The sequence below is a fragment of the Vulpes vulpes genome, chromosome 9, assembly GCF_048418805.1.
Source record: "Vulpes vulpes isolate BD-2025 chromosome 9, VulVul3, whole genome shotgun sequence".
In the NCBI taxonomy this organism is placed as follows: domain Eukaryota; kingdom Metazoa; phylum Chordata; class Mammalia; order Carnivora; family Canidae; genus Vulpes; species Vulpes vulpes.
The window spans coordinates 84,915,218-84,935,053 of NC_132788.1; the positions used below are offsets into that span (position 1 = coordinate 84,915,218).

Genomic DNA, 19,836 nt, shown 5'->3' on the forward strand with positions numbered 1-19,836 from the left:
TACCAAAACTAGATAAGGACACCACAAATAAAATAAAATTAAATTAAATTAAATTAAATTAAATTAAATTAAATTAAATTAAATTAAAAAATAAATAAAATAAAATAAAATAAAATAAAATAAAATAAAATAAAATAAAATACTAGCATACTGAATCCAACAATATATTTTAAAAATCATTTACCACGATCAAGTGGCATTTATTCCTGGGTTGCAAGGTAGTTTAATATTTGCAAATCAATCAATATGATATATCACATTAATAAAAGAAAGGATAGACTTTAAAATAAAGACTAACCCCAGACAAGGGCACTATATCATAATAAAAAAGGACAATCCAACAAGAAGATTTAACAATTATAAATATGATCATTTAAATAGATGCAGAAAAAGCATTTGACAAAGTACAACATACATTCATGATAACAGCCCTCAACAAAGTAGTTTTAGAGGGAACATACCTCAACATAATAAAAGCCATATATGAAAAACTCATAGCCAATATGGGTATGGCTGAAAGCTTTTCCTCTCTGGTCAGGAACAAGGCAGGATTATCCACTCTCACCACTTTTATTCAACCCAGTACTGGAAGTTCTAGTCACAGCAGTCAGACAACAAAAAGAAATAAAAAGGCATCCAGATCAGCAAGGAAGAAGTAAGACTTTCACTATTTGCAGATGCCATGCTGGATAGAAAAATCCCAAAAGACTCCACCAAAAAACTAATTCAGTAAAGATAAATGAATTCAGTGAAGTCACAGAATACAAAGTAAACATACAGAAATCTGTTGCATTTCTATATACCAATAATGAAGCAGCAGAAAGAGAAATTAAGGAATCATTCTCTTTGTACAAAAAATAAGATACCTAGCAATAAACCTAAGCAAAGAGATGAAAAGACCTATACCTTTAAAACTAGAAAACACTGATGAAAGAAATTGAAGATGACACAAAGAAATGGAAAGACATTCCATGCTCATGGATTGAAAGAACAAATATTATTAAAATGTCTATAGTACCCGATTCTACACATTAAATGCAATTCCTGTCAAAATACCAATAGCATTTTTCACAGAACTAGAACAAAGAATATTAAAATTTGCATGGAACCACAAAAGATCCCAATAGCCAAAGCATTCTTGAAAAAGAAAAGTAAAGCTGGAGTCATCCCAATTCTGGACTTCAAGTTTTATTGCAAAGCTATGGTCATCAAAATAGTATGGTACTGGCACAAAAATAGCCAAATAGATCAACAGAACAAAATAGAAAACCAGAAATGAACCCACAGCTGTATGGTCAATATAGTTTCCTGCTTTGACAAAGCAGGAAAGAATATTCAATGGGAAAAAGACTGTCTTTTCAACAAAAAGTGTTGGGAAAATTGGACAGCAACATGGAAAAGAATGAAACTGGACCACTTTCTTGTACCATACACAAAAATAAATTTTAAAAATGGATTAAAGATCTAAATGTGAGACCTGAAACCATCAAAATCCTAGAAGAGAACACAGGCAGTAACTTTTTTTGACATAAGTTGTAGCAGCTTCCTTGGGGTATGTCTCCTGAGGCAAGGAAAACAAAAAGAAAAAAAAATTATTGGGACTACATCAAAACAAAAGCCTTCTGCACAATAAAGAAAACAATCAACCAAACTAAAAATCAACCTACAGAATAGGAGAAGCTACTTGGAAATGACATTTCCAATAAAGACTTTGTATCCAAAATACATAAAGAAATTACACAACTCAACACCTCCAAAAAAACGATCAAATTAAAGAATGGGCAGAAGACATGCATAGACATTTTTCCAAAGAAGACATACAGATGGCCAATAGATACATGAAAAGATGCTCAACATCACATATTATCAGAGAAGTTCAAATCAAAACTACAGTGAGATATCAGTGTATACCTGTCAGAATCCTAAAATCAGCAACACAAGCAGCAACAGATTTTGGTGAGGTTGTGAAGAAAAGGAAGCCCTCTTACACTGTTGGTGGAAATGCAAACAGGTGCCACCACTGTAGAAAACAGTATGGAGATTCCTCAAAAAGAATTTTTAAAACTACCCTATAATCTAGCAATTGCACCACTAGGTATTTACCCAAAGAATACAAAAATACTTCAAAATAATTCAAAGGGATACATGCACCCCAATGTTTCTAGCAGGATTATCTACAATAGCCAAATTATGGAAACCGCCCAAGTGTCCATTGACTAATGAATAGAAAAATTGTAATGGATAAAAATACAACGGAATATTACTGAACCGTAAAAAAAGAATGAAATCTTATCATTTGCAATGACCTGGATGGAGCTAGAGAGTATAATGCTAAATGAAATTAAGTCAGTCAAAACAAAGAGAAAAAGAGAGAGGCAAACCAAGAAACAGACTCTTGACTGTATAACAAACTGATGGTTACCAGAGGGGAGGTGGGTAAGGGAGTAGGTTATATAGGTGATGGGAATTTAGGAGTGCATGTGTCATGATGAACACTAGATGATGTATGAAAGTATTGAATCACTATATTGTATACCTAGAACTGATAAAATACTGTATGTTAGCTAACTGGAATCAAAATAAAACTTAAAAAAATAAAAGGAAAGATTGAAAGTATGTACATTTGCATGTACATATATGTATGTCATTGTACATCATGAATACACACATGTGGATCATTATTTGTTGAACACTTTTCATAATGCATGAATCTGAACAGAGGGAATAATGGCAGCTTGACTATGATAGATAAGAAATGTATGTAGTAGGTAAGGGCCTGGTTTCCTGGCCCAGGACTCAGAGCTTTTGAAGGAAGTGAACAGCAATTCCCAAGCCAAGCCGATGGAGTGTAATGGGGTGTACTGGTGTAGCCCACTGAAGGGTTCATCGAGGTAGGGAATACAGGGAAAGGCCCTGAGAAAAAATACCCAGCATGTTCCCATGCTTCCCTGGATCTGGAAACTATTATTCCTTATTCAAAACCAAATTTAGATGTGGCCTCCAAGCCTTTCCTAGATCCAGGAAAACTTGGATTCTCAAGTACAAGAAAGCAGATAATTTTCAAAGCAATCATTAACTCTAGAAATGTAAAGAAGTTGTATAACAAGTAATCATAGAGTATCACCTGACTCAGCAGTGTACAGTATTTACATAGTCACAGTAAGGAAAACACAGAACATGGATTTTGAGGAAAAAGGTAAAAAGAATGAAGGGAAGATGCAGTGGAAGAAGTAGTATGTGTAAGTAAACTACAAGTCTTATCTATATTAGGAAGACAGTAGGGACACCTGGGTGGCTCAGCAGTTGAGTGTCTGCCTTCAGCTCAGGGCGTGATCCCAGTCCAGGGATCAAGTTCCACACTGAGTTTCCTGCAAGGAGTCTGCTTCTCCCTCTGTCTATGTTTGTGCTTTTCTCTGTGTTTCTCATGAATAAATAAATAAAATCTTTTAAAAAATAGAAAGACAATAGATAATGTCTAAAATTGATAAATCAAAAGATGTTATTTAAAAATGCAGAGAGAAGAATAGTTAAGAGTTGACAGTTGATTAGAGGAGTAGTGACAAGAACTATATTTTGTATAAAATTTGGCATGTTTGGGCTTATATTTGCATATATCAGGGCATTTTTAAAATGTTTTTTTTAAAGAAGCCTTTCTTGAACTTCCCCATCCTCCTGCATTGAGCCCCTTCTGCACTAACCACATAGAACAGATGCAACATGTCTGCCTCCCTTCTCAGACTGGCAGGACTCTCTTATTCGCTGTATGTCAGAGTCATGCCCAGTGTCTAACACCTGAGAATTGCTTAGCAACTGTGGGGAAGAGTGGATGAATACAGTTACTGCTGGGACAAACCAGCTGAATAATTGCAATTGAGACATAATCTTAACCAGGTCTTTTAGGAATAGGAACCACATAACAATGATAGTGATGCGAATAAAATAATAATTATTATTATTGGATTGCTGGAAACCCCAATACCTCTCTCCCCTCTAACCTGGATTTTACCAGCAAGCCCTGATGTTTTCATTCAGCATAGGGCATGCCTACTGAATTTGCCCCTTACATCCCACCTCCTATACTAGCCCTCTACCAGACCCTCCTCACTTCATACTTAAATGAATGACTGACTGAATGACTGACTGGTCTTTCTGTGCCTTAGTCTTATCTCTCAGCTTTCCTCCCACCCGCAAATAGTCCTGTATCAGGGTTAGTTCAGACTTCCCAGTACTCCATTCTTGTCACATTCTCCACACTTTACCCTCTGGAGTTTAAGGTTCTCCCGATCTTTTAGCACTTCCAGAACCTGGCCTTGCTGCCCCATCCCACATTACCCCCCCACACCTTCCCAGAGCTCACCACCCTGCAGGCCAAGCCAGTCTTCATTATTGCATCACACTGAACCCTCCTTCCCACTTTTTGTTATGCCAGACTTCTTTTCACCCAAAAGACCAGAGCATTCCCGTGGTCTAGGAATATAATTTTATTGTTGGGACACCTACCAATAATCTTTATGTATTTAATTAATAACTTATTGCAATTTTTCTTACTTTTCTACTATGGAAACCACTTTGGCTTTTCCTTCATAATAAAATCAACCTTCCTAAATAGAATTTGCCTTTAGGAATAACATCATTATTTCCTTTATCAATAAATATAACTTTCAATTTTGACAGATTAATAAAATGAATCTTATGTAAACTGTTCTTCTAATCAAATAATGTAAGAGCCTGATATTTTAAAAGAAGTACAGACAACCTTAAATACTACCTTTCTTTCAATTTCAAAAATTATTTTTCCTGTTGTTGTCCTGCAATCTTCAATATGTCTTAATTTCTTACTAAATGATTACTTTCTCCTTTTCTTTAACTCAGGCAGACCATTTAGAGAATTCATTTGATGAAGTATTGAGGAGTCTAATTGTTTAATGGGCAGAAATTAGTTCCTGCAAGAGTACTTTAAAAACTGGCAAATACTAGGCATAATTACAAATTCTTTGGAAGAATCTATTTCTGTACAATAGGTTAATTGGCTATAAGTAGGCAGCACTGGCCACAATTTAAACCCAGCTTCCGATTTCATCCACGATTTTTTTTTAACAAATATAAGTGGCTAATTATGATCAAATTAGTCCCCTTGAAGTAACAATTGGCTACTTATCCCTGATTTTCAGGATTTAAGTGGTCTAACGCACCTGCAATTAGTTTCCCACTAGCATACTGCCTACAGATCCAGAGTTATTTCCCAAAGTTGTCAAAATCTTGCCTCATGATGAGAACTCTACAGCCAGATGACCAGTGACTGGTTTAGATTATGGTGACTTCTTTGGAAGAATCAAGGCAATTTTTAAGAAAACTGAAGCCAAAATAGAGTTTTGCTTCAGGGAGGATATTGGTTTAGGTCTGATTGATCCAGACAATTGCCTCAATTCTCTGAATTATCCACATGTAGATGACATGTTCATCTATGTGATTATAGAAAGTACTTACTCTTCTTTTCTTTATTTTAGTGGTGCAATCTGTGCATAGACTTGGTAGCATTTACCAGTGAAATATTCAAGGGAGCAGTGTTCCAGTCATTGGATGGAATTATTGTCTCAGCTAACTGTAAGCTACGGAAGATCTTCACTTTAAAATGCAAGCCTCAAGACACTGCTGATAAAGATGGTATGTTGAAGTTGCTACTATCAAGATTTTTTAAATCCCCAATATGTTTTTAAAAATAGACATACCTTTGGATAGTATTAGTACATAGTAGTGGTTTTTCTAAATTTGTTTTATTTCACTGTGGAAAAAACACAACATTAGATCTATACTCTTAACAAATTTTTAAGTGTACTATATGTTATTAGTGACTATAGGTGTAATGCTGTACAGCAGATGTAATGCTGTACACTAGAGAGTGCTTATTAATTTTGACCAAAACCCAGTGATTAGTAACTCCCCATTTCCCCTTCTCCTCAACCACTAACAATCACCATTCCACTCTGATTCCATGAATTTAACTATTTTTGATACCTTATGTAAGTAAAAGCATATAGTACTTGTCTCTCTGTCGTTGGCTTATTTCACTTAGCGTAAGTCCTTATGGTTCATCCAAGTTGTAGCATATGTCATTCTTTACTCTGAATCACGTTTATTTTTATTGCAGCTGAGTGTCACAAAGATATGTTTTTGTGTGGGTTATTTTTCTTTGTTGTTTATGATATCATTTACCATGTGAATTAGTCAAGATTTTTAGTTGCAAGCAATAGAATCCTCTCTAAGTAGTTGAAACAGAAGAAAAGAATTTATTTAAGGAAATTAGCCTTCATAGAATCTCAAGGATATCCAGAAAGTCAGGCTTGGGGGCTACAGCCAAGAACAAATGCAACCCCACCACAAGACTGCCGCAAGGAAGACCCCTAATAGTTACTGAAACTGGAGAAAGACTCCATAAGACACAGCATAATGCTGGGCTCTAGGTTCCAGAATTTCTGTTATTGCTGCTCTGGAAAACTGGATGTCTTCTTCCTCACTACACTGTCCAGAAGTAGACTTTTTCATGTTTCTCTGTACTGTATGAAGTCAGATATGGCTGTATCTAATTTGTAGAGCCTAGATTACATGCTGCAAGAGTGGCTAGCAAAGTGAATATCTGATTCCTGACTAAGGAGATGGGACTTACTGTGTAGCAAAGTCACCAAATTAATAAGGGTATTCAAAAGATCTCAACATTCAGGACACCTGGTAGCTCAAGTTGAGTATCTGCTTCCAGCTCAGGTTGTGACCCAGGACCCCTGGGATCAGCTCCGCATCAGGCTCCCAGCTAGGCAGAGGGAGCCTACTTCTTCCTTTTTCTCTGACTCTCCCCCCATCGTGTCTCTCTCTGTCTCTCTCTCTCTTTCATAAATAAAATCTTAAAAAAAAAGTCAGCATTCAAAAGTCTCCACCATTGTCAGGGCATATTATCTCATTACTCTGTATACATTTCATGAAGTCATTTGAGATAAATTACATTTATATATTAATTTGCTAACTATCATGGTAAAATAGTAAATGAGTAACTCCTCATATTATTTCTAGAAAGATAGGAAATATACACATTAACTTTTCATTATATGATCGATAAATACTCTATAGACAACAGAACCATCTAGAATTTATAAGATGGCATAAATTCGCCTGCTAAGCTAAGACAGTCTTAAGCAACTGAAAGTATTGAAAGAATACTGATGCTTCCTTTTGATTTTCGTCTGGGATTATTTTTAACAAAATCAATTTTTCTAGAAGGCCAGGAAACAGGGCAACACATAAGACGGCAAAGGTGATGTCTTAGAAGTTTGTATAAAGTAGACTTCAGACTTATGCTCCATCTGGATAAGCGTCTGAGAAATCCTTGTGTGGTTCACTCTGTGGAACAGGACATTGTGCCTGTAAATTTCATTTGATAATAAAACACAGCAGTGCATTAACAGCTCCTCAGAGAGATTACAAGCCAGGAAGTGCAGCCACTCATCTTATGTAGCATTTAAAGGTGGCTATACAAGAAAGTGAAAGCCTTCATTTAAAAAAAAAAAAATCACCCATCTAAAAAAAAAAAAAACCTCAAAATATATAGAAATATATGTGCATTCTATATCAGATCATAGGAGGTGAATCATAACCTGATTAATATTTTTAAATAAGTGTAAGGGAAAAGTGAATCTAAATATGACATATTAAATGCTCCTCCCTCAAGCCCCACTAAAATTATAGGAATAAAAATGGTAATAAACCCACCAGGATGAAGAATATGGAAGAGTAGGAAACAACAAGCGAAGTTTGTCCATAAATTTTGTAAGATTGAGGAGTGACAGCTAACTTAAAGGAGCAGAGAAAGTTGAAACTATTGGATTTACAGAGAAGCTTTCCAATGAGATTCATAATAGAAACTCAGAGGGAGTCAAGAATTGTCAGCCCTAGATACTGCAGAAGGCAGGAGTACAGAGGTTGTGGCTAACAACAAGGAGATTGGTTAAAATTGTATATGTGTTGCTATAGGATCCCAGATCCCCCTTCCAACTGCAAATAACAAGACAACAGGATATTTATTCTTTGGAGAAACTGAACCAGAGAACTTCTCAACTCAGGTACATGGGGTCCATGGCAGATAGACACCAAAACTAATAGGAAGAAAGAAATAGATAAAATAAGGAATAGATATATGTTTGTCTCAGTTAAGAAAGCATACTGCATCTATAAAATAGGAATAATTTGTTCTTGCTGTATTTCAATAAGCATTTTATTTATTAAAGTTTATTATAAGCTTTTTAAAAAAGATTTATTTATTTATTTATTTATGAGAGAGAGAGAGAGAGAGAGAGAGAGAGGCAGAGACACAGGAGGAGGGAGAAGCAGGCTCCATGCCGGGAGCCCGACGTGGGACTCGATCCCGGCACTCCAGGATCGTGCCCTGGGCCAAAGGCAGGCGCTAAACCGCTGAGCCACCCAGGGATCCCCATATTATAAGCTTTTTATATAATTTAGAAACATTTACAAATCATAGGTATGCAGTTTTGGGAATTAACACAGAGTAAACATATTTCTGAAACCACCACCCAGATCAAGAAATAGAACATTACAAATATCTTAGAAACCCTATTTATAATCCCCTCCCAATCATGACCCTCTCTCTTCTTCTGAGAGGTAGCACTTTTCCAACTTCTAGCACTATAAATTAACTTTATCTGTTTTTGAAGTTTATTTAAATAAAATCATACAATACATATTCTTTCATATATACATTCTTTAACAAAATACTGTGTGAGATTCATCTGTATTGCTAATTTAATTACTGTACAGTATGTCATTGTGTGAGGGTACCACTGTTTGTCTATTTTTGGCTATTTTAAATAGTGCTGCTGGAATCATTCTGCATTTCTTTTGGAGCATCTAAATAGGCTTTCTTTGGATATTAAGGAGCTGAATGAACATATTTAAGCATTCTTAATTTCAGTTATATTTTTTTATCCTAGAACTTCCATTAGATTCTTTCTTAGAATTTCCGTTTCTCAGCTGAAATTCTCTATTTTATTATCTGATTTCTCAAATATATTAATCAAAGTTATTTTAAAAGCCTTGGCTCATAATTCTAGTATCTGTCTCTCCTGTTTTCTCTTGTCCTTGTATCCTGATAGGTCTAATTAGTTTTGGGTGAATACTGGACATTTCAACTTAGAACCTGTACAGCTATTTTGAAGCTCTGAATTGTACTTTCTCCAGAGATTTAGATTCAAACAAAAATTTTAAAAGAAAAATCCCAAGAGACTGAAAATAGGATCAAAATGTTAAGAATATTAGAAGTAGTCCAAGAGGACCACTAGTAAAGTATTAAGATTCTAAAATGAGAGACTAGAGAAAATAGGAAGGTGATATATAGGAAGGCCAGGTGTTTTCACATTGACATAGCTCATCAAAAACAGAAAAATAAAAAGAAAGAAAAGAAGAGTCACCATTGTGTAATTTCAGAATAGGAGGGAAAAAAAGATGGTCTAGGATTCCAGATTTTTTTTTAAATTCAAGTTGCATACAAGGGGGTAGGAATAAGAATAATGATCTCTGACTTCATAAAACAACGTTAGATGGTAGAAGACCTTAAAATTATATCTTCAAAAGTCTAAGGAAAAATTATTTTCAACTTAGAATTCTATACCCATCTAGTCAATTGTTTTTGTCTTCCAAATATTTATTTAAATTCTAGTTAGTTATTATAGAGTGTAACATTGGTTTCAGGAGTAGAATTTAGTGCTTCATCCCTTACATATTAATACCCAGTGCTCATCCTAACAAGTGCACTCCTTAATAATACCCATCACCCATTTAGCCCATCCACCTACCCACCTCTTTTCATCAACCCTCAGTTTGCTATCATTAAGAGTGTCTTATGGTTTGCCTCCCCTCTCCTTCTCTCTTTTTCTTTTCCCTTCTCATGTGTTCATCAGTTTTGTTTCCTAAATTCCACATATGAGTGAAATAATATGGTATTTGTCTTTCTCTTTCTCTGACTGACTTAGGATAATACAGTCTAGCTCCATCCACATCACTGCAAATGGAAAGATTTCATTTTGATGGTTCTTGATAACTACAGTAATATAGTCATACTTTGATTATATAAACATTGGGCTGAATGCACCTCCTTCAAATCTGAATTTTTGTATCCTTTGAGTAAATACCTACTACTACAATTTCTGGATTGTAGGGTAGTTCTATTTTTAACTTTTTGAAGAACCTCCATACTGTTTTCCAGAGTGGCTGCACCTGTTTGCATTCCCATCAACAGTGTAAGAGGGTTCCTCTCTCTATGTATCCTCACCAACATCTGTTGTTTCCTGCTTTTCTTCCCCTGCCCTCTAGTGACATACCTAGTAAGGAGTTGCTATGGCCTAGGTAAAAGAGGTTGCTGCCTGTGTTCTCTTCTAGGATTTTGATAGATTCCTGTCTTACATTTAGTTCTCTAATCCATTTTGAGTTTATCTTTGTATATGGTGTAAGAAAGTGGTCCAGTTTCATTCTTCTTTGTGTGGCTGTCCAGTTTTCCCAGGACCATTTTTGTTGAAGAGATTGCCTTTTTTTTTTCCGTTGGATATTCTTTCCTCCTTTGTCAAAGATGAGTTGACCATAGAGTTGAGGATCCATTTCTGGGTTCTCTATTCTGTTCCATTGATCTATGTGTCTGTTTTTATGCCAGTACCATTGTCTTGATGACTACACTAACATAGCTTGAAGTACCAAATCGTGATGTTCCAGCTTTGAACCGGAACAAGATTTTCTTTTTCAAGATTGCTTTGGCTATTCAGGTCTTTTGTGGTTCCATATTTTTTCCAAAGTAGGAAGTCAGAGATATTGTCTAAAGTACAGAAATGTCAATATAAGGCTACTATTTATAAACACAGAAATTAAGTATCAGATTTAGAAGCTATGGCTGAAAGGCTTGAGAATAGTTGCCGCTGCATTGCAGGACGAGAGGATGAGTGAGGTGGGAGGGCAGCAGTTAGGGATTGATGACTTTTTCTTATAATTTTATGGTACCATTTGTATTTTTTAACAACATACATATATTTTGTTTTATAATTAATTTTTTTTAATTTTATTTGTTTATTCATAAGAGAGAGGGAGAGAGGCAGAGACATAGGCAGAGGGAGAAGCAGGCTCCATGCAGGAAGCCTGATATGGGACTCAATCCCGGGACTCTGGGATCACGCCCTAAGTCAAAGGCAGATGCTTAACCACTGAGCCACCCAGGTATCCCTATAATTAATTTTTTTAAGTGAATGGATAATCCAAAAAATTCCAAGAAAAAACATTGGTATGATTTCTTCTTAGGTTTTCAAAAGGCCTGAAAAAAGCCTTATGTGTGTGGCATCTCAGATTGCCTAAAATGTTCTGAATAGGCCTGGGGAAGCATGCTGTGGTCAGGGTGCTGTGGAATATAACCCCGTATTCCTCACTTAACTGTCAGGACTTAAACTTGCACAGGTGCTCACCCTGTCTCTATGCTTCAGTTTCTGCGTCAGTAAAATGAGGATAATTGTTTCTTGGTTAAGTAAAATACTATTACTTTCCCTCTGAAGGAATAAAGTGTGTAAACCAAGTACATCTTGGAGAAGTTAAATTGTATTGTAGACACTAAAGATACAGATTAATGGTCCCATAATCCATTGCTGTAATCACATACCAACTTTGTGCTTTTTGTGAGTTCTGAACATCTCTGAGTGTTGTTTCCTCATTAATTACTATAAGGTTATTGTGAAGACCTAATGAAATATAAAAATATATGTGAAAATACATAAACTATAATTCATTATGTAGATGCTAACCATTTATCTGCTTTCTATAATCATGCACTGAGATGACACAGCCTTTGCTTCAAGGAGCTTGACATTTCTAGGGAAATTTACATGTACATGTAGATCATTATTCCTGGAGGAAACTTACCTAATGGGCTTTAACAAGCACTGGGAGGAGAGTCTGGACCACTTATGTCTTACTTGAGAGCTACTTGGAGAGGCACTTGAATTTCACAGACTTGCCAAGTTAGGAAAAACTTGACTAAAATAAGGTTGCCAACTTTTGAATTTGCCAAATCAGAGCATTAAAACAGACAAGGAAAACTATAATTGTTCTGATCATTTCATTAGTCGAAAAGACATTTAAACACACACACATTAGGAAAGTATTAATTTCAAAATAAAGGCTGACATTTTCACCACAGACCAGTAAAAATGACTTCACGGGTTAGTATCTATTCATAGAGCAGTGTTTGGTCTATACTTACCTAGAGAAATAAATTTTCTAAACTATATCCTGAAGGAAAAAAATAATTTCTCAAGTAATGAAAGTGGACAAGAAAGGAAAGCATTTTCAGGAAAAGGAAACAGTGTGTATGTATAAAGGCATGGCATCATGAATAGATCTGATGGATTCAAGGACCAGGGTTCAGTATGATACATGGGAATTCAATATGATATGTGGCAGGATTGGGAGGTTTGATTTAATAATATTTTATTACTGGCTGCATACTTTGTGTCGATATAAAGAGGTAGAGCAAGTTTCCTATCCTTAGAGTTCTCTGTATAATTTTAGATACTGGAAAAGTAAACACTGCAAGAGTTCATTGTCAAGACAATTTTATAAAAGGGGACAAAGGATAACATAGTATGGGATAAATTGAGTGTCCCTGGTCAACGAGGTTGGCAGCAGAAGTGATAACAGTGATGACAGTAGTGCTAATAGAAGCAGTAGGTATTCTCAACCCTTTGAATATATTACCTTAATGCTCATACAGACTCTGTAAAGTAGATGTTACTATCATCCCCATTTTACAGTTAGGGAAACTTAGACACAGAGTAGTCAGATGCCCAGTGTCACACAACTGTTAGGTAGTAAATACAGGTTTTGAACCCTGACAATAGGACTCAAGTTTATACTCCTACTTACTACAGTGTACTGCCTCTCTTGGGAGGATGGAAGGGAGGGAAATTATTAAAAAAAAAAAAAAAAAAAAAAAAAGCAAGACATGTCATGGAATAAGAATGGCAGGATTTCAGGATTTGGTGCCTGGAGGTGTTGAGGCTATCTGTGTTCAATAAGTAAAGGTGTCCCTTTGTCTTTCATACTGAGGGTAGGGGGAAGGGTATTTTCTTCTGCAAAGACAGATCTGTTAGTCATAGTGTTGAGACTTTTATCATAGGAAACTCTTTTACTTGTTTCTTACATTTCATTCTGAGATTCGATTTAAAGATACTGTATAGGGCAGCCCCTGTGGCGCAGCGGTTTAGCACCGCCTGCAGCCAGGGGTGTGATCCTTGAGACCCGGGATCGAGTCCCACATCGGGCTTCCAGCATGGAGCCTGCTTCTCTCTCTGCCTGTGTCTCTGCCTCTGTGTGTGTGTGTGTGTGTGTGTGTGTGTGTGTGAATAAATAAATAAAATCTTTAAAAATAAATAAATACATAAATAAAATAAAGATACTATATAAAATGCTTCCTTAAGCTCAGTACTCTGTTGTCCCTGGCTTATTTAAGCTGCTGCATTTCACTCTAGAATCTCTTAAACTCACCCAAGCTAGGAAATGTTGCCTAATTCCATTGCTGTTCTGTTTACACAGTGGGATATAATTGAAAGTGAATTATTGGGACCCTAAAAGAAGAAATTAACCAGTTTTTCATTTGTCCAGAGGAATGGCTTATGTTGGACAAGTAGTAAAGAACACTGATTCAATTGAATTTATGACTTGTATGGTTCCTGAGGGAACGTGGACTGACATTTTTAGGCATCTGTTTGATTGAATTATTGATTAACTTGTATCATTCTACATTAAAAAAAACAACATATGTATAAATAGTTAGATAAGAAAGACAAGAGGAAAGAAAAAAGAAGAGAGGAAAGAGCATGTTATTATCCACTAGGAGTGGACTTATGCTCTGCCAGTAATGATTTTACAGTCTCCTGACACCCCATTTCAGTGCTTTCTAAAATATCAGCACTTGGGCATATGTGTTCTGTGTTCAAAAATGCAAGAAGAAGAGAATAATTAAAAGTATGATTTCAGACTGAGAGTCCCTTGAAGGTATAGGTTAAGTGTCCATATTTTTACCTCTAGCACATGACCTGGCACTGGTAATCTGTCTTATATGTTTGATGAATTAATGAAGTAAGAGTTTGCTAATTGTTCAATTATTCATTCATTTACTCTCTGTATTCGGTAAGTCTTTATTGAATGTCAAATAATGTGAAGAAGATTATCCCTTCAAAGGCCACAGAAAAAACTAGAAATACTGATGTATTGCCTTAATAGACTCAATTGAGCTGGAAAGGGCCTTAGAGATCATCTAATACAATGTCTTAATTATACAGAGAGGAAAGTAAGGCCCATGGAAATAAGGCATCTTGTGCTGAGGTCACAGATGGTGGAACTCTATGCCTATTCCCTCCTCAACAGTATACAAATATATCTTTCTCAATAACTGGAATCCTTTAGTGTTTTTAATAATCATCATTATTGAGTATTTTCCTGCCTCTCTATCTCCATCTAGGTCAGGCACATCAAATTCAGCTCTCATTAGTTTAAGGCTGCATTCCCACTCCTTTCTGCAGTGAAGCTGAACTTAGATTGCCCTTGCCTAGTAAACCACCATAGGGCAAGAAAAAGGGGGTAAGAAAGCATAGCTGAGGTGCCTGGCCAATAGTAGATCCCATAAAAATGGGTTATGAATATCTATATATCAAGACACAGACTTATTCTGATTAAAATCCCAATTGTAGATATTATAAGCATTATTTATAACAGAACTTCATATCTTAAAAACTCTAAGGATAACAATTCATTTATAATGTCATCCCAAATAATTAAATACCTGGAATAAATTTAATCAAGAAGATGAAAAACTTGTTCATTGAAAACTATAAAATATTGCTAAAGGAAGTTAGAGAATACCTAAGTAAATGGAAATATATCTGGATTGAAAGACTTAAAATTGTTGGGTTTTTTTTTTTAAGATTTTATTTATTTATTCATGAGAAAGAGAGAGAGAGAGGCGGAGAAGCAGGCTTCTGCAGGGAACCTGACATGGGACTCGATCCTGGGGCTCCAGGATCACGCCCTGGGCCAAAGGCAGGCCCTAAACCACTGAGCCACCCAGGGATCCTAAAAGACTTGAAATTGTTAAGATGTCAGTATGACCCAAAGAGATCTAGGGATTCAATGCAATCTGTCAAATTTTGATGGCCTTTTTGCAGAAATGAAAAAGCCAATCTCAAATTCATATGGAATGCAAGGGGATCCAAACAGCCAAAAACAACCTTGAAAAAAGAAGAACAAAGTTGGAGGAGTCACACTTCCCAATTTCAAAACTTAATTCAAGAGCAAGAGTTGCAGTAATCAAAACAGTTTGATACAGTTAGAATGGACATATATACCAATGGAATAGAATTGAGTCCAGAAATGAACCCATATATCTAATTTTGACAGGGGTGCCAAGAACATTCATTAAGGAGAGAAGAGACTCTTCAACAAATGGTTCTGGGACAATTGGATATCCATATGCAAAAGAATGGATACCTCACACCATGTATGAAAACTAACTCAAATGGATCAACAACCTAAATATAAGAGCTAAATAAAACTCTTAGGAAAAAATAGAGCTTAATCTTCATGACCTTAGATTTGGCAATGGATTCCTAGGTATTACACCAAAGTACAGCAACAAAATCTTAAAAATTGATAAATTGCACATTAATACTTAAAACTTTTGTGTATCAGAGGACACTATTAAGAAATTAAAAAGACAGCCTACATAATGAGAGAAAATATTTGAAAATCTTATCTCTGATAGGATAAATATTCTGATTCTATATATAAAGAGTATATATATAGAATATTCTGATATCTTCCAGTATCTGGACTATGTAAAGGACTCTTAAAACTCAACAACACACAACCCAATTTAAAAATGGTTGAAGGAATTAACTGTTGTAGATATTTCTCCAAAGAAGATATACAAATAGTTGACAAATGTATGAAAAATTGCTTAACAGAGTTAGTCATTAGGGAAATACAAATCAAAACCACAATGAGATACCACTTCACACTCACTAGGATGGCTATAATTTTTTTAATAGAAAAGAAGTGTTGGCAAGGGTATGGAGAAATTGGAATCCTTATACATTGTTAATGGGAATGCAAAATGGTTCACCCTCTATGGCAGAGTTTGGCAGTTCCTGAAAATGTTAAACACAGAATTACCATATGAACCTGCAGTACCAGTCCTGGGTATATACCCAAAAGAATGGAAAACAGATACATGTACATGCATGTTCATTGTAGTGTTATTCACAATAACCAAAATGTGAAAACAGCCCAAATGTTCATCAGCAAATGAATGGATAAACCAAACATGATATATATTATACACACAGAAAGTCACATACTGCATGATTCCATGTATATGAAATATCCAGAATAGATAAATCCATAATGATAGAATGCAGATTTATGGTTGCCAGGGACTGGGGGTTGGAGGAATGGACAGAAACTGGCTAATGGATAAAGGATTTTGCTTTGGAATGATGGAAATGTTTAGGAACTAGATAGAGTGGTGGTTGAACAGCATTGTGAATGTACTATGTGCCAATGAATTGTTCACTTTGAAATGCTTAATTTTTATTAAGATATAAATGTGAATTTCTCCTCAAAATATTTTTTTAAAAACTAAGGGCATGATTCATTTCAGGATAGCCAAGTGTTTGATCTATCTCAGGCTTATTTGCCCCTTTAAATTTCAAGACCTTTTATTATTAAAAAAAGCACATACTAAGATACAGTGGTTTTGTTTCCATTATAATGAAATAATTGACATAAGTATTTGTTATTAATAATAAACACTTATATGGTACTTGCTATGTATCAGGAACTTTACTTAGGCCCTTACACACATTAACTTATTTAATCATCACAACAATACTATAAGGTATTACTTTTTTAATTCCTGTTTTACAGATAAAAAACCAGAGCATGGCAAGGTAAATTACCACCACACCAAAGTCACACAGCTAATGAGTGATGTTCTAATGCATAAAATGTTCTATATATGTTTTAAAATTGATGACTTAATTTTTTTAAAGATTTATTTATTTGAGAGAGAGAGAGAGAACAAGCAGGAGGAGGGCCAGAGGGAGAGAGAAAGAATGTGCAGCAGACTCCCACTGAGCACGGAGCCGGGTGAAGGACTCAATCTCACGATCCTGAGATCATGACTTGAGACAAAATCAAGAGTCAGACTCTTACCCGAATGAGCAACCCAGGTGCCCAGTGATTTAACTTTTAAAGCTAGTTAAGATCCTCATCAGAGATGAGAATGCTTCATTTTATGATGGTGTTATAGCCAAAGAAAGCGGAACAGGATTACAAAGTCATTCACTCAAACATTCTAATATATTAACTCATACTGGGAGCAAAAACAGAAAGAAAAAAAAAACAACACCATTTGGCTGTGTTTTAATGCTACATGAGTAAATCTGTTGGTTTTGTTGTTGTTGGTGGTGGTGGTGGTGGTGGTTTTCTCTTAGCCGTTCCCTCCATGTACCATTTTGCCATTCTGAGCTGACCATTCCAGCCAACATTGTGTTCTTTCAGATTTGTTAGCAAAAGCACTTTAAATTCAACTGTGTCATTTTCCGATGTTAATCGAGCAATCTGCATGTTTCCATACACAGTCTCTTACAAAAGATAGAGCTTGTCTGGAAGAATAATGCAGATAGGCCCTGGTCCCTTAGTATCTGATTATCAGCTTGATTTGTTATTTGCCATCTGAGAAGAAAGATGTGATATCCAAATAAAATGTGCATGGAATACTTCTCAGCATATGGCAGAGCAAAGAGCCACTAAAGAAGGAAAGTGGAAGAATTGGCAGCTGCTTTTAATCTAGGTCAGCTTTTAATAAGGGGCCTTCATCCATGACCATTTATTGAGCATCCCCTCTGAACCAGATGCTATACTAAATATATTGTTGGGAGTCTCTCACTATTCTCTCCCACACTAGCAGCCCTTTGGCAGAACTGTCTTCTTTCAGTTCCTAGAATACACCAGAGTCCTCCTGCCTTTAGAGGCTTCGAATGCTGTGTTCCCTCCACCTGAATGATCCCTTCCATTCATTTCACCAAGCCACCTTCTGCTTATCTTTTATGACTCAGCTTAAATGTCTATCAGAAGAGACTTTCTGATAGACTTTCTGGGTATTACCTCCCTCATAACACCTTGAACTTTCCTTCAGAGCACTTAACAAAATTATAATTAAATAGTTATTTGTAATATAATTTGTTTCATATTCTCTGCTAGGTGTAAACTTTAAGACCAGAACTGGGTCACCCTGGCTCACCACTAGATTCCCTGGCACCTAGTAGAGGCTCAATAAATATTTGCTGAATGATAAAATGAGTAAATGAATGCATGAAGGTAGACCATATCCTCTATGTACTCAAAGGTTAGCCCTGTTTATTTCTTATGTAGGATCCATGCTGTGTTCAGAATTCTTATTTTTTAATTAAGCCATGAATCTAAAAAATAAAGTGACGTAGACACTGGATATGGAGAAGAGAGTGTTTATTGGTGAGGTGGGTGCTGGGGGGGGAGCTGAGTTAACTTCCACTTCGGTCTATCAAAACATCCAAGTACGAGGTCATAAGCTCTTTCATAGTTTGGTTTCACAAAAATGAGGCAAAAGATCCTCTCCATGTATTCTACACTTAGAAAGTCAATAGCTGCTAAATGGGCTTACTAATTCCTCTTTATTTTAAAAATAATAAACCAATAGCTTTTTTTCTTTGATTTCTCCTTTTATTGCAGGCTTTATATTGCTCACAGTCTCCCTTGATGAATAATCTAATGAGTTAGTGAGACAGCTGTGGGTGCAAAGGAGAGTAGATGTATAGAAAGGAAAAATGGCACAGAAGGGATTTATCCTTTTACTGTGAAATCTGATTTGCATGTCAGCCACAATCCTATAAAATTCAGATTAGAGTTTTGTAATAGTCTCTGCCTTGGATTTTGGGTTACCAGGGATTTTCTGGGTATTTCTTGTTACTTGAAACTCAGGTTTTGTTTTGGATACATTTCAGACTTTGTATGGCATTGTACCCTGTACCATCCATTCAGTCCCTATAAGCTAAAAATTCCATGATTTGTCTTCTGTGATTGGGAATACAGCATTTTATTTCAGGGTCTTATAGCCTACAGAATTCTCTGTTTTGGGCAGCACGGGTGGCTCAGCGGTTTAGCCCAGGGCCTGGGTCCTGGAGACCAGGGATCGAGTCCCACGTCTTCCTGCATGGAGCCTGCTTCTCCCTCTGCCTATGTCTCTCTCTCTCTCTCTCTCTCTCTCTCTCTCTCGTTCTCTCTCTCTCTCTCGAATAAATAAGCAAAATCTTAAAAAAAAAAAAAAAGAATTCTCTCTTTCAATATAAAATCTTTAGTTTACCCATATTAGGATTAATGTGGAAATTATCTTTTTGTACCTTAGAAGAGTTTGAAATAATATGTCAGATACATTTGGAGTTAGTTTACTTATTTTTCCAAATATTTTCTATTTTGAGAGTTTATTTACTCAACTACTTTGTATGATTTTCTAAATGTTCATGACAAATAAGAAATGGACCAAGAAAGAACACCTGAAAACTAAGATTTGTAAATCTACTGCATTTTCAATGACTGGAGCATTAGGACACTTAGAAACCATTACATTGCTGATGAGTATTTAAGTTTTTAGTTAAATGATTCATTTCCTCTTCAAGATTAGGATATTAGGATCTAATTAGGAAACTACCA

The 19,836-nt window shown here is 35.7% G+C and overlaps 1 protein-coding gene across 29 annotated transcripts in view; it reads left to right on the plus strand.

The window, feature by feature from the left end:
• Positions 1 to 19,836, plus strand: part of CFAP20DC (CFAP20 domain containing) — a 239,958-nt gene that overhangs the window by 106,290 nt on the left and 113,832 nt on the right. For all 29 annotated transcript variants that reach the window (XR_011994359.1, XR_011994362.1, XR_011994358.1 and 26 more), the window contains one exon: positions 5,508 to 5,664. Coding sequence is in view for 24 of the 29 variants with exons in the window: in XM_025985448.2 (XP_025841233.1) it covers positions 5,508 to 5,664 (157 nt within the window). In the remaining 5 variants the exon portion in view is untranslated. The remainder of the gene's footprint in view (positions 1 to 5,507; positions 5,665 to 19,836) is intronic.